This window comes from Antechinus flavipes, chromosome 2 (genome assembly GCF_016432865.1).
Source record: "Antechinus flavipes isolate AdamAnt ecotype Samford, QLD, Australia chromosome 2, AdamAnt_v2, whole genome shotgun sequence".
NCBI lineage: Eukaryota > Metazoa > Chordata > Mammalia > Dasyuromorphia > Dasyuridae > Antechinus > Antechinus flavipes.
Window position 1 is genome coordinate 665,214,213 of NC_067399.1, and position 15,581 is coordinate 665,229,793.

A 15,581-nucleotide genomic window follows, 5' to 3' on the forward strand; every position below is an offset into this window, starting at 1 on the left:
AGAGAGACCCACAGAGAGAAACAGGGAAAGACAGAGATGGGGGAGGGAGAGAGAGATTAAAAACAGAGACAGAGAGAGAAACAGAGAAAGACACAGAGAGGGGAGGAAGAAAGATAAAAAGAGACAAAAAGAGATAGAGGCAGAGATGGATGGGGATGGAGACAGACAGAGCAGAATAGCCTTGTACATGGTGAGCACTGGATCTACAGATGTCTCCAGGACCTTACACACTGCGTGGCCCGTGGTAGAGCCTTAAAAAGGGTGGGCTCACTGATAGATAGATCCTCCAAACCCCGACAGCTCAGGGAGGGAGCCGGAGTGCCGACGTTTGGCAGCGGGCCAAGCCCTGAAGGACACGGCTCTGCCCTCCCCTTGGGGAGGAAGGGTTTGGTTTGGCAAGGTGAGGGCAGGAGAAGATGGAGAAGGCGGCTGTGGGAGATGTTTGCAGCCCGTGTCAGTCTTTGAACAGAGACATAATCAGAGCATCAGAAATTTAGGCTGGAAGGGACTTCCGTGGCTACTGGGTCCAATCTCTTCATGTAACAGATGAGGAAACTGAGGTGAAATGACTTACCCAGAGTCCCTTATGTCACTGGTAGGATTTGAACTCAGGTCCTCTGCCTTCAGACCCAGTGCTCTTTTACAAAAAGGAACATTAGAGGAAAATTAATCTGACAATGTGAAGGAGAGAATGAAGTCAAGAACAATAATAACAAGAACTATTATTTCTGTAGCATTTTGAGGTTTACTGAGCACTTAACACACATCTCATCTAATCCTCCAATACCTCTAAGAGGTCATTATCCTTCATTATCGCTGAGATTATTATCCCCATTTTACAGCCAAGGAAACTGAGGCTAAGAGAGATGGGATGTTAATTATATCTAGTAAGTATCTGAGGCTGGATTTGAACTCAGGTCCTCCTGATCCATCCCAGCTGCTATGTGCTGAGCTTCCTTAAGGATCTAGAAGGTCTCAACAATCTCAGATCTGGATCTGTGCTCCTATGATCTGTCAGGGAAGCTATAAAAAGTATTTTGGCTCAATTTGGGAGGTTGGACCCAGGGACTGGATCATTTATGGGACCCCATCCAATCAGTAGGCGCCTAATAAATGCTTTCTGACTTGATGCAGATGCTTACCAGCTGTGTGACAGCGGTCAGGGCTGTCTCTCAGCCTTAACTTCCTCCTCTATAAAAGTGTTCATAATAGCCCCCATCTCTCAGGTTGCTGTGAGAATAAAATGAGTAAAATACGTATAATTTAGCCTTCCATAAATGCTTTAGAAAATACCAATTGGATCGGCCAACTTTGACCCTCTAAGGGAATGATTGTTAAATGTTCAATGTGAGCGTTTAAACCGCAGAAATCAGCCAGAAATACAATCAGGGCCTGATTTATTGTCTAGACTTAAGAAAGTGTTAACAATCTAAATTAAACTTAAAATTATGTATACTCCCCTGCCCCAGATAGCTCTTAAGATTTACCATCATACATTGAGATGTTATATTTTACTGTTTGATTGTGGGTGGTGTTATTCCCCATTTTATTATTTGATTGCTGGTGTTATTATTCCCCATTTTCCTTTTTTATGTTTTTTATAGCGTTTTATTGACAAAGCATATGCATGGGTAATTTTTCACCATTGACCCTTGCAAAATCTTCTGTTCTAACTTTTCTCTCCTTCCCCCGATTCCTTCCCCCAGATGGCAGGTTGACCAATGCATGTTAAATGTGTTAAAGTGTATGTTAAATACAATATATGTATATATATTGATACAGTTGTCTTACTGCAGAAGAAAAATTGAATCAACAAGTATTTCCCATTTTCCAGATGAGGAAACTGAGGCAGTCCTTAAACTAGTAATAATGGGAATAATGATGATGGCTACCATTGATACACAGCTTCAAGGGTCCCAAAGAGCTTTTCCTGTATTAACTCATCAGCTTCTCGAAGCATTCCTGAGGCAGGTGCTATTTTATGCCCATTTTTCAAATGAGGAAACTGAGGCAGATAGTGATTAGGTGGCTAGCCTGGGATCTCATCACTAGTGAGTGTCTAAGCCAGGATTCGACCTCAGTTTTTGATCCTCCCACATTTGGAACCTTAGCAATTTGAGAATTGGCTGTTGTTCTTGAGGCATTTTTCGCTCATGCCCCAGTCTTTGTGAACCCATTGGGGATTTTCTTGGCAGAGATACCGAGGAGGTTGCCATTTTCTCTTCCAGCTCAGTTTACAGGCGAGGAAACTGAGGCAGGCAGCAGTGAATGATTTGCCCAGGGTCACACAGCTTCTAAGTCTCTGAACTCAGGAAGATGAATTTTCCTGACTCCACTGTATTGCCTGCCAGCCCAGTTTTAGAAGAGAAAATATTTAATTTTATTTTAGCGAACACGGATTCAGGGTCTCTGTGTAAGGGAGGTCAGACAAGCTTATCAGCATTTTTTGCTCCGGATACCTGGTACGCCAGCATTGTGGGCACTGAGCTCGGTGTTGTCCAATTACCTGACTGTTAAAAAAGAAAAAAAATCTGTCCTGTAGGCAGTCCCAGAATTCCTAGCCCTGGCTCTCCAACCAGGAGAAGCTCCTTGCTCATAAGGGGGAATCCAGACCCCAAGGATGCTTGGGGGAGCCTCCTCCCTTCTGACTTTTCTGGGGAGGGACAGGAGTCTACACCTGTGATGTCTTTGATGTAGGGAACCCCCTGGACCAGCTTCTCTACAGCTTCTGTCCTACACTTGGCAAGAGTGGAGAGAGGGCTCTTGACTTGCCCAGGTGACCCCACCTGAATCCAAGGCTACCTCTTTAAGCGCTTGTCCAGGCTACCTGAAAAAACCCGCTTCAGGTTCATGGGTCAGGCTTTCAGCACGAAGCAGCTGCTTCTTTTCTCTTCCCTCCCAGCTCCCAAAGGGCAGCAGCTTTGCTCCTCCAAGCAGGGCCGCGCTAAGCGCAGAGTCCTTGGCCGAGACCCTCGGAAAGCCTGCCCTTGGCCGCTGGCCGGAGCCCCGCCTGCCCCCTCGAGCTGCCCACATCTCACAGAGCGGCCATCGTACCACGCATTTGGGGGAGACCGAGGCAGTCAGCATGTGGGTGTGGCTTGCATCCCAGACCCAGCTGGAAGCCGAGTGGGGCCGCGGACCCCCAAAGCAGAGGGTGCGGTGTCAGCCACTGCGGGGGGCCAGGGGTGTAAACACTTGTCAGTGAGCACTGGGAGGAGTCGGTCCGGCCCCCACTTCTCAGCCCCAGAGAGGGGGGGCTTACCTGGGAGCACAGCAGCAGAGCGGGGGTCTCAGTTTGCACTTCCCATGGGACTAATTCAGACAGAGCTTTACATGCGATAGACTCTGTGTTCCGGTCCTTAACGACTGGGGCAAGGAGAGGATTTGGGACTGGAGATAAAATATTGAAATCTGGGAGGGAAGTGATGGAAAATGTCTGTTAATCATTAGTTTATTAAATATATAATATATAATGCAAATTATTAATTATTATAACTACATATATTATAATAATAATAAATATATAAAAGTGTTTCTTATATTTTTAGAATTTCCTGTTCCATGTTCAACCCCACTTTATGTGAATAAAGAAATCTCTTGGGGTTGGAGGGCAGGTGAGAAGAGCAAACTCTAGATAATGGGCAGGCAGGAGGGCTCAGCCCGGTGCCTCCTGGGGGGTCTCATCCGCTCTCTTGGGGGCCCCACCTTCTGGGGCCGGTTGTATCAGGAAGTCAGTGCAACCTCATCTGCTGGGAGGAGGAGGAACAAGTATGTCCCATGCCCCAGCATCCTCAGAGAGCCAGCATGACCTATTGAATGAGGCACTGGGCTTGGAGACAGAGAAACCCAAGTTCAAATCCTGCCTCAGACAAAAAATTATTATTATTATTATTAGCTATGTGATTCTAACCATTTAACTTCTCCCAATTTCACTTTTTTCATCTACAAAATGGACTCAACACTGTCTAAGGTTCTTTCTAGCACTTAGATCTATGAGCTTGTGAAATCCTTCACTTTGAAAATTTCCCCCCGAAAGTGTGGTTCTGACCCAACAGTTAGGGGGTACTACTATGAGCAGAGTTCTGGACTTAGCGTTAAAAGCCTTGAATTCAAATCCGACCAGTTACTAGCTGTATGACCCTGGCCAAGTCACTTAACCTCTCTGCCTTAGTTTCCTCATATGTAAAACAGAGATCATAATAGCACCAGCCCCCCAGGATTGTTGTAATAATCAAATGAGATCATTTTTTAATGTGTTTAGCATACGGTGGGAAGAATGTGAATGTTCATTCTCTTGCCGTTGCTCCCGTCTCAGGCTTACTTCATGCCTCTCTTTCTCACACTTAAAGTTACAAGCAATAATAATAATGGCTTTTACATCTCACTTTAGAAGTTTGTAAAGGGCTTCATTTAGGTCATCCCGATTGTCATTCTCATTTCACAGAGGAGGAAACTGAGGCTGAGAAGCTTCATTGACGTGTCCAGCCAGAGGCACACAGTCACCCAGGTTTTCCTCCCAGTTGCCAGAATGGACTCCCGGCCATTTCCAGAAGTCACGTTCCATCTCCTGCCTGCAGGCAGGTTTATGAGACATCCCCCAAGCTCACGTCGCAGCCCCCCTGCATCTCTACTTCTCCAAATCCTCCTCCTTATCCGCCAGGTCATAGATTTTATAACTGGAACTGACTCAAAGACTCTCTAGTTCAATTTCCTCATTTCATAATTAAACAGAGGACCAGACAGGGAAGTAATCTTCCCAAGCTAACTCAGCAGATCTCAATTTAACTCAACTAACAGAATCAAGGCAGGCCAGAAGATCGTGGAACCTCCAAGGGCCATCTCATTCACTCTTAATTTGTATTTGTGAGAAAACTGAGGTCCAAGAGATTTATGAAACACTTAGGCTTGGGTGCTTTGTCCCTTTCTGGACCTCCTAGGGGACCGATTGACTGAATTCTTTTTAAAAAGTCCCCTGGGCCCCCAGGATGGCAAGTAAGAAAACTCTGAAAACTCCTGTAAACTTCACCATTCACATGACAAGAGTTCAATGAACAAGAACTTAGGCTAAAGAATGAAGTTGATAGAGAGAGCAAGAAGTCTCTAACTTAGGGACTTAGGGAATTTTAGAGAAGGCCAGAGCTACTGCTAAGCTTAGGGATGATCCAGTGCACAGGTACTCAAAATGTCAGGGACCCCTGAGACGCATTTAGGTGATCTGCAAGGTCAAAACTGTTTTTAGAGTCATACTCATTTTAATTTGGTAAATTTCAATTTCTGATTTTCTTTAATATGATAAATATTGAGAGAAATAAATGGAAAAGAGAATTTGGAACTGAAAGAAAATATAATTGAAATTTGGAAAAAAAAAGGAGTGATTGAAAATTTTTAATAAGGCAGATGAATCCATATAAACAAAAGCTCTCTGGGTGGGTCCTCAATAAATCTTAAGAATATTAAAAAAGATCCTGAGACTAAAATGTTTGATAACCATGAACCAACAAGTGAATGATTTTCTGCACATAACATTTTCATCTCTAATCTTTTTCCTTGAATCTTTTTTTTTATCCTTGTTTCATAATATTATTCCTTTGGATGTTGAAAAGTTAAGATGTTTCAGATTTACAAAATACGGAACTTACCATTTCTGTGCCTCCTATAGTCATTTTCTGAAATATATCTTGCTGAGTGGTTACTTGGAATTGGAATAATCTTTACTGATATATCTGTTCCTCTAGATGCTTTGGACACCATTAGATCTGTGAGTTCTTTCTCTACTTCAATCTGTGCTGTCCAAGTGCCAGAGAACAGAGAGCTCACAGACTTTAGCTTCAGAGATCAGTCTTTCCTAATGATTCAAAATCCTCTTTTTGACGTAATATTTGGTCATTTGAATGAACCTTGGAGGTCAGGGCAAAAAACAGGCCTCCCTCAACTTGTAATGTTTGAATTGGCCATTAAGAGATTCATGTTCCTTGCAGCTAACAATGGGCCAGATTAATGGACCCATGATTGCAAGTGCTTTTGTTCACTAAGTAACCTCCTCCAGACATTTTCCAGGAGAAAAAAAGTCAACAATATTTAATCTAATTTAATATTTAAGTAGGTCAGGGGTCGGAGTAGCTGGTTATATGGATGGAATGTGCCATTTGTTTTCATCTTTGTGGATTATAAACTCAGTTATTTTATCAACAAGCATTTTTAGCCAGGGATTGTATGCCAGGAACTGGGCTACAGAGTAGAACTGACCATGTAAGAAGAATTAATTGTTAGATTATAGAAGCACCTGTGCAAATACCTACTAACATTGAGGAAGAAGAGAGTCCTGGGATCCTCCCATATCTAGGACTTACAAGATTAGATTGTAGAGACTGGGAAAGATCAGTCAGATCAGGCAGGAAGAAAACCAAAATCAGTGCTAAAATAAAGAGCATGTTCAGATGGAAGAGATGCTTAGCCCTGCCAAATGGAAAAGAAGGAAAGAAGGAAAGGAGGGAGGGAGGAAGGGAGGAGAGAGAGAGAGACAGAGACACAGAGACAGAGACACACAGAGAAAGAGAGAGAGAGAAAGAAAGAAAGAAAGAAAGAAAGAAAGAAAGAAAGAAAGAAAGAAAGAAAGAAAGAAAGAAAGAAAAGAAAGAGAGAGAAAGAGAGAAAGAAAGAAGGAAGAAAGGAAGGAAGGAAGGAAGAAAGAAAGAAAGAAAGAAAGAAAAGAAAGAAAGAAAGAAAGAAAAGAAAGAAAGAAGAAAGAAAGAAAGAAAGAAAGAAAGAAAGAAGAAGGAAGGAAGAAGGAAGGAAGGAAGGAAGGAAGGAAGGAAGAAGGAAGGAAGGAAGGAAGGAAAAAAGAAGGAAAGAAAGAAAGAAAGAAGGAAGGAAGGAAAGAAAGGAAGGAAAGAAAGAAGGAAAGTCCCTACCTTCATGGAGCTTACATTCTTTTGGCATGCAGCAATTACAAGTCTTTATTTATTAAGCTTTTATCCTTTGCTAAGCATGAAGATACAAAGAAAAGAATAGAATTTTTAAAAAACCATTTTTAAAAAGTCCTAGAAACAATATGGATAGTGCAGGACGGGGAGCTGCTCCCTCCATGGCTTATGGGGATGGAGTCACCGCAGGGTAGTTGGCCCTTCAATGAGCAGGATCCGCTTTCATCCTGCCAGCCATCTCCTCTGGCAGCAGAGGCTCCCAAATGCCACCTTGCCCACTCTTTTGTGACTGGGATGCACTTACTGACCACGCCCCAGATTTTATCAAGGTGGGTCCTGCCTCCACTGTGGCTTTTAATTTTGATCCAGGGGCCTGGGGTTCAGATCCTGATGTTGCAGTTCACTGCCTCTTTGACCTCGGCAGTTGGTAGGATCTCTGGGTTTCCATTTATTCATTTGTAAGATGAGAGAGTGGGACCCGCTGCCGCCTTCCAGCCGTGGATCCTGTGCTGCTCTAACAACACCCAGTGTGTTGGCTGAGTCGGGGGGTTCCAAGCTGAACCCAAGGAGAACCCGCTGTTTCTCAGGGTGCTCCTGCAGCCGCCTTCTTTGGCCTGGACTCTGCCTGTCTGGGGGCGGGGGGTGAGGTGGAGAGATCATATCCCTGACGAACATCCCTGAGGGATCCTTGTCCCTGCAAACCCTGTATTTCCTGCCCATCACTCACCCAACTCTCATTTATCTCCCTGACAACTTGTACCTGTGGCTGTGCTGTTCTTACGGGATGTTGAGAAAGAGAATTCTCTTTAATACAAACCAGGTGGCTCGATCAGCCAGACATTAACCAAAATGCAGTGAACAAACTTACAGGGAAACACAGTGACTTTCAGGCACATGAGGTTGTAGGACCAAGAAATCACTCCTTCGTCATGAAATCACCCGACCCTCTCAACATCTTACCATAGGAGCTGGTAGCAAGGTGGGGAGAGAGCCAGACCTGGAGCCAGGAAGACTGATACATGGTTAAATGATTGAACAATAACAACAAAGTCGGCACTTAATGCTGTTTCCCTCCCTCGTTTATTCATTATTATTATTATATATTATTATTTATTCATTCATTTCTCTATTCATCCATCTATCCTTCTTGCTACAAGTTAACAGAGAGATACCAACATCATGGTATCTACTTTTCTTCTCTTTCTGAGGAAAACCAATGTCCAAAGTCATATAGATCACGAGGGTGTCCTCTTGTTGGACTATGGGGGAAATAAAAGCTCTGCTTTTTCTCTTTCCAACAGAATGACATCACTCCATTACACGTTGCATCCAAACGAGGAAACGCCAACATGGTGAAATTGCTGCTTGATCGGGGAGCGAAGATTGACGCTAAAACAAGGGTAAGGCCGCCATTTTGGAACGCTGTCCGGGTGTGGAGAATGAAGGTTTAATGGACCTTCTGTGGGTGGAGCAAAAACAGTAGAAAGCAGCTCCTACTCTGGGCTCACTGAAAATGTTCCTCTTTAGTCATATTTGAGAAGTTCATGATGAAAATCCTTCAAAAATGAGCATTTTTAAAAGAAATATCTGGACTTGAGATACCAACTGTGAATTCAAGCCTGGGTCTCAGCACTTAGAGCCAGTTATCGACTTCTTTATCAGAAAAATGGGGAAAATATGATCTTTATTTCCTATTTCACACCCTCATTGAAGGAGAGAGAATATTTTATAAGTTTTCAAGCCCTCTGCGAACAGGAGTTATTACTAATTTTTTAAACTGTGTCCTGTGTTGCATTTTCAGAAGTTTTACAATTCCTAAATTTAGAATTGTAGTCCTAGAGCCAGGGAACCTAGAGAATGTTTGGATCAACCCAATCCCAATGACTTTTCCTTAAAAACTTCTTTATTGGACTAGCACGAGGGGCCCTGGGACCTCAGAGTTGTAAGAGACCTCAGTTGTGCCATATTTTAAGGATCTGTGTGATTCCATCAGTTGGTCCTCCCCATTTGCCATAGATCACAGCTTCAAGTGGAAGACCTTAAAAAGCTTCCATAAAATATGTATAGAATAATTGCACATCTTGGGTTACTTGTCATCTGGGGGAGGGGACGAGAGGAAGGGGTAAAACTTTGGAACACAAGATTTTGCAAGAGTCAATGTTGAAAAATTATCCAGACATATGTTTTAAAAATAAAAAGCTTCATTAAAAAAAAAAGTTTCCAAAGTGGAAAAAATACGTTCCCCTGTGACCAGGCTGGTGGTGGACCTCTCTGAACTCAGGTGACCTTAAGAAATACCTTGGTCCCTGGGCTGTACACTGATGTCGTTGAGGAGCCAGAGGCTTTCCTAAGTTCCCTTTGTGTTACTTAGATGAGAAGTGGTTGCAATGGAGAGGGACGGCATGGTGGAGGAGCCATTTAAAAGAAGGGCATTCTGCATTCATTATTAGCCGCTTTAAGAGCATCGGCAGTAATAAAAGCGAAAACGAGATGTCAGGTATCTGTGGGTGGAGCAAAACCCTGTTTTGTGTGTGAGAGAAAGCTTTGCAGGAACAAGGCATAAATGCAGGCACAGTGTGCACAGATGGGACCAGCTGGTCCTCCTTCTATTGAAATGCAGCCATCAAACATGGCGGCAGCAAGCAGGCTCGTCTTTCCCAGGCAGCTCTCAGGGCTCTAACGGGGTTGAGAAGAGATTTCTCTTTAATACTGTCCGGGGCACCTTCATCAGCAAGTAGTTGACCAAAGTGACTAGATCTACAGAGACCTGTCCATGAAGGCGTTTGCAGGGAAGCTAATGGGCTTGGAAAGGGGAATCTTCATCCCTGGGAGTTCCCTATGCAGATGAAATTAAAATTCTTGTTTATAATCAACTATGAAAACCCTATCTTTTTTTTTTTTTTTTTGACTTGGGACAGAGCTATTTCTACTGTCTTCTTTCAATTCCTTTCTCTTAATTTTTTTATCTTTTTCCTTTTTACATATATGTCTTCTTCTTGTAACAGAAGGAAAAGGGAAAGGGAGCATGGGGGGACAGAGCAGCAAAACTAATGAATATTTCAGCCATCTTTGACAGTGTGTGCAGGCAGCCATTCCCGCAGTCTCTGTGCAGAGCAAGGAAAGGGGACTTTTCCTTGTTCACTCCAATTACTTTCTAATTACTTCTCTCTGTGGATCTCAAATTCCTTTCTGGCAGGGCTCATTACCTCCCTTTATCTTTCTATCTTCTGCACTTGAGAAAGGCGTCAGAGCCGGAAAGACCTGGCTCGAAGTCCTTCTGACACATACTGACTGTAGAGTCCTACATAAGTCACCTTAACTCTCAGTCCCTCAGGTCTAACAGGCTAAGTGCCTGTTTGGTCATGGGAGTTTTCCCATCTATATACATTAATTCACCCCCTTTCTTTATTCTTATTCCCTCCTTTGTGCCTCCAATTGTGCCTCATGCACAGTCAGTGCTTAAGAAAGGCTGGAGGGTCTGTTAATTGATCAACAAAAAACATTTATTATGTGTTTTATAAAAATAATAAAAACTCTCCTTGCCATCAAAGACACTTTTATTCTGTAGAGGGAGAGGATATGTCTCTGTGTGTAGAGAGCAAGAGACAGACAGACAGACAGACAGAGAAAGAAAAGGAGTGGGAAGGGAGGGGGAGACATAGAGAGAAAAAAGGAGGAAGGAAAGGAGAGAGAGAGACAAAGAATGAGATCGAGAGAGAAAAAAGGAGGGAGGAAAGTAGAGAAAAAGAGACAAAGAGAGAGAAGGAGGAAGAAAGAGAGACAGAGAGAGAAAGACAGAAACAGAGACATAGCACATCCTTAACTCTGTTCCTTCCTCCCCTAAAAAAGTATGAGGAGGAATAAAGTTAGGCTGGAATGACATGTTCTTGCAGAAGTCATCCTGACTCTTAGTAATCCCCACTTCCCTTCAATGAAACTCAGTCTCCATCTCTTTAAGGGTTTCTGTTCAACCATGGCAACAGAAGCCTTCAACCATATGTCCATACCAGTCCCAGCTGCCCAGGGATCTATATTTGCTGGAAACTCAGTCCTTCCATTATTTCATGATGATCACAACTCACATTTCCGTAGGTTTTAGAGGTTCTCAATGTGCCTTTTCCTATGACATACATAACACAAGCTGAGACCAAGGACCCACTGAGGTACGGTGACTTGCCAAATGATGTCACCCAGCTCCCCGGTCCAGAATTGAATCTCCCTCACTCCCACCTATATGGGCCTCGCCTCCACCTCCATTCAGAAAATTTTGAGCATCGTCTTCTGACGATATTTCATATGATTCTTTAATGACGTCATTTGAGTGCTCGGGAGCCAGAAGCCCAACCGATTTTCGGTTTGTTTTTCACAAGCATTTCTGAGTGACCATGGCCAAAGAGAGCCGAAGACCAAAACACGCCTTCTAGTCAAGGTTTCAGTAGGAGGGGAAGATGACAAATGATGGCCGGTCGAAATTTCTGGCAGGCTTTCTGCGGAAGAAAGCATGGAATACGCCAAGAATTTGTAGGGCATTTTTTTCTCCCTCCTTGTCATAGATTCCCTTTTCTCTCTGGCTCAAATGACTAACTAGTGATTGGGAGTGTGGGTGAAGGGGAGGGAGAGAATGAAAATGTCAGGAGGAGGAGGAGGAGGAGGAAGGAGGAGAGTTGGGGAGGAGGGGGAGCCTGCAAAGAGGGAAGCACACGTTTTCCCCGATGCGCTTTATCATCCAGTCCCATGACACAAAGCTAAAAAGCTGTGGTGGAACTCATGGAATACAGACCTTTCTCAGTACTTACTCCATCCTGCATTATGTAAGGCAAGCCAGCTTTAGAAAACACTCAATTCCTCTTTTTAAAGGTGAATCATCCAGTTTCTCTTCCTTTACAAACTCCAACGTCAAGACTTTGGAGAACTGCAGCGTTGAATTCTCTGATCTTTAGTGATTGCTGGGGGAATAGAGTTTGCTCTTTGGAACTAACCTTCTAAACTAAAATCATTAGCAAGGCAGCTCTGGCATAGAGGATGGAGAGCGAATGTCAGTGACTCCAACAGATAATTCCACCTCTCTGTGCCCTGTGCAGATCTCCCGAAAAAATACTCGTGTGCATCGGGAGAGGGAATTACCTCAATGGGAGGTCACTACAGAGGTGAAAGCCCAGGTCCAAATTCAAAGGTTATTTCTCACTATTGATGGAGGAAAGATTTTATCTTTGCTAATTATTCTTGCCATTGAGGCAGAATGAAAGTGGGCCAGACCTTCTTTCTCTGAGGAATCCCTAGCCGTGTCTTTCTATAAAGATCATCCAACAGATGGGAAGCCTTTTTTCTGAATCTTTTTTTTTTATTTATTCTCAGTACACTGGGACTATCTACCTTAGAATATCATACACTAGGATTCACACTAGGAGAAACCTTTGATCTCCTCGAACTCTTTATTCTCGTTTCTTCTTCTCAATGCACAACTGGCTTAAGTCTTTTTTGGATTGTACGCGGCTTTAATTCAACGCAGAGTGGGGAAAGAGCATGAGCCGTAATGTCCGAAAACCCTAATCCTGACACTTTCTGATTGGGGGGACCCAAGGCCAGCCACCTAACTCTTTGAAACTCCATTTCATCTAGAGAGTAGACAGAATAGTGTACTTCCTTCAGTCATCATCATTAATGCTCCTTCAATACCTAACTGCAAGGGTTGTTAATACTTTTAGTCAGTCAATAAGTATTTATATACTATGTTCCAGGTACTGTGATAGAATGACAAAAATTCTGTCCCTGCCCTTAAAGAGTGCCCATTCTAACAGAGGAGACAGTAGGTAAACAAATAAATATAGGGAAGATTTTCCAAAGTCAATCTCAGAGAAAAGTCTAGTGGTGAGGGGTAGTTTGCTTCTGAAGGTGAGATTTGAGCTGAGTCTTGGAGGAAGCCAATGTGAAGGGGATGCTCATCCAGATACAGGGGAGAGCCGGTACAAAGGCAGAGTTGGGAGATAATTATCAACAATTATGGCATTTATATAACACCCTAAGATTTACAGAAGATTGTATATGTTATCTTATTTGATCTTCACAATAACTCTTGGGGAGGGAGGGATTATGACTCCCATTTTGCAGATGAGGGAATTGAGGCTGAGGGAGATTAAATGACTTGCCCATCCGTGGTCACCCAGCTCGTAAGTGATGGAGGATCCGGGATGATGAACGCCCAGGTAGATCGCATCCACAGAGAGTGCAGAGGGGGCTAAAGTATAAGAAACCTGGCAAAGTCAGAGGGAGATGGGATGGGAATGACTTAAAAGCCAGAAGAGGATGCTTATAGTGGATTCTGCAGTTAATGGGGAGTCATTGGAGTTTATTGGTGACCTGGTCAGACCAGCTCGGGATGAAGAAGGCCCTTTGTAAATATGAAAGTCTTCAGGAAATGTGAGGGCTTCCTGTAATCATCCGTGTCTTTCATATCACTTCCCCCCGGACATCAATGTTGGTGATATTTTATCATTACTGACGCCTCCCATTTCTTTCCATGTTCTTTGGATTATCTGCGATTTTGGCTCCTGCCAGAGCCACATAGACCGGATCTAGGAAAGATTCAACAGCTTTAGCAGCAATCAGACGCAGGACACATTCTGAGGCAGATTACAGGATCACAGATTTAAACCTGAAAGGGACCTTAGAGACCCATAGGGTGCCATCATCTCATTTACAGGTGAGGAAACTGAGACCCCGGGAGCTATGTGACTTTGCCAAGCTCATACAGAGAGGGAATGGTTCAGCTGGGATGAGAGTGAAGCTCTTTAGAATCCAAAGTTGGGGCCGGTTTCATTGGGGAACTTTTGCCAAGTAAAAGAATAAACAGCCCCTGTTGGAACTCTTGCCTGAGGCTGAGGGAACCCCGGAGACCCATTTTAACAGCGTCATTTTTCGGGTTTTGTTCAGATCCCATGTCTTGTTCCTGGTTTTACCTACAAACAAACAAGTTTGAGCCTTTCTCGGGTACTTCTTGGCCTTTTTGTGCATCTAACATGGTAGCAGCTGGTTGGGTCTCTGATGCCCTTGAGACTGACCGAATGACACAGAAGGAGCCTGGCTGCGGAGCCGTGAGGTCAGGACAGCTCCAGGCTCCCTTCTCTGTGACCAGGGAGATCATTTGCTTTCTGGTTTCCTCCCCCACAGAAAGGCATTAATAATCATGCAATACAGCGTCAGGATGAGACAAGTGCTTTTGGCCCCTGCCTCCAATCCAAGGGACAGAGGGTGGGGAGCAGGGGAGATCTTAGGGACTGATGGGAACCTTGGGCTGGGAAAAGTCCCACAGGAGTGCGGCCAGGTGAGAAGGGACAAGACGGGTCTCAGAGAGAACATGTTTCCTTTGGGGTTTGTGATTTTATTGCAGTAAGGACCTCGGGATTTTCTCTGCAAGTCAGGATCCTAGAGAGTTGGGGCCCTGACTGCCATACACAGTCACACAGCCAGTGCGGGCCATAGGATCAAAGACTGAGAAGGAATTTCAGAGACCACAGAATCCACCCAGCCCCTTCATTTAACAGATGAGGAAACTGAGGCACAAAGGAGTTAGGGGCTTGCCTAGAGTCGCAGAGTAAGTGTCCGAAGGTGGATTTCAACCCAGCTCTTTCTGTCCGCAAATCCAATGCCCATCCTTCGAGCCACACACCTCACTCCCCGTGCTTCGCCTCCCGGATCTTAGGGGGAGGAAAGCCCTTCATCAGCTTCAAAATAAAAAAGTAGGAGCCCTGGTCCTGAAGATGAAGGTTGTCGTCTGCTCAGGGCCTTTGTGGAGTTTTACTGAGGAAAGAAAGTCACAAGCCTGACGGTGTTCGGCACAGCCGTTGTCTGAGAGGCGGTCTCTGTGCCCCCGGGTGGGGATGTAGGTATGGGTATGTGTGCCCTGGCGTATGGATGTGAGCGTGTGCACCAGGTCTGAATGTCTGTCTGTCTGTCTGTCTCCGTGTGTGAGCTCCCCTGTGCCCCCCTGCACACCCTGTGCCCTCCCCACATCACACGGCAGCTTTTCAGCCGATACAAGGAGCTGGTAGTCCTTCTGAGGAAATACCTCCCTGTCCCTTCTTATGGAACAAGTGTCCCCAAAGTGAGCCGGGAGTCCCGGTGGCTGCTGTGGCTGCAGACGGCTGCTCAGGACGCAGCGGTAGGAGCCTCACAAATCGAGGGAATCGGTCCAACATCATTTTTCTTGACCCAGTCCATTTTTTTATCTGCCTTCCATCCTATTGCTATGAGAGCCCTGAGCTCCTCTCTCCTTTATAAACTTTATAAATTTGGGTGGAGAGCAGGGATCTCCAGCATACAGAAATGGGTACCGGGTCCTAGCTTGAGATGAGCTTCTCAGATAAGCTGCCATGGTAAAATTCAGAAGCTTTATGAAGAAAGGCCCTTAAAAAATCTTTTTTTATGGTACAGTAGAAAAAATGGTGGATTGGGGGTTAGAAGCAATTCAAATTCCAGTCTTTATTTTGTCTTTCACTACTTGAGTTCATCATCATCATCAAAATAGCTAAAATGTATACCATGCTTACTAAATGCCAGGTACTGTTCTAAGTGCTCCACAAACATTATCTTAGTTTGATCATCACAACAACCATGGGTGTCCAATTTACAGATGGGGAAACGGAGGCAGGCAGGGTTAAG

The 15,581-nt window shown here is 44.3% G+C and overlaps 1 protein-coding gene across 3 annotated transcripts in view; it reads left to right on the forward strand.

Moving 5' to 3' along the window:
• The window catches only part of ANK3 (ankyrin 3), a 347,827-nt gene that overhangs the window by 151,807 nt on the left and 180,439 nt on the right, over positions 1–15,581 (forward strand). For all 3 annotated transcript variants that reach the window (XM_051982618.1, XM_051982616.1, XM_051982617.1), the window contains exon 9: positions 8,225–8,323. In XM_051982618.1, coding sequence (XP_051838578.1) covers positions 8,225–8,323 — 99 coding nt within the window. The remainder of the gene's footprint in view (positions 1–8,224; positions 8,324–15,581) is intronic.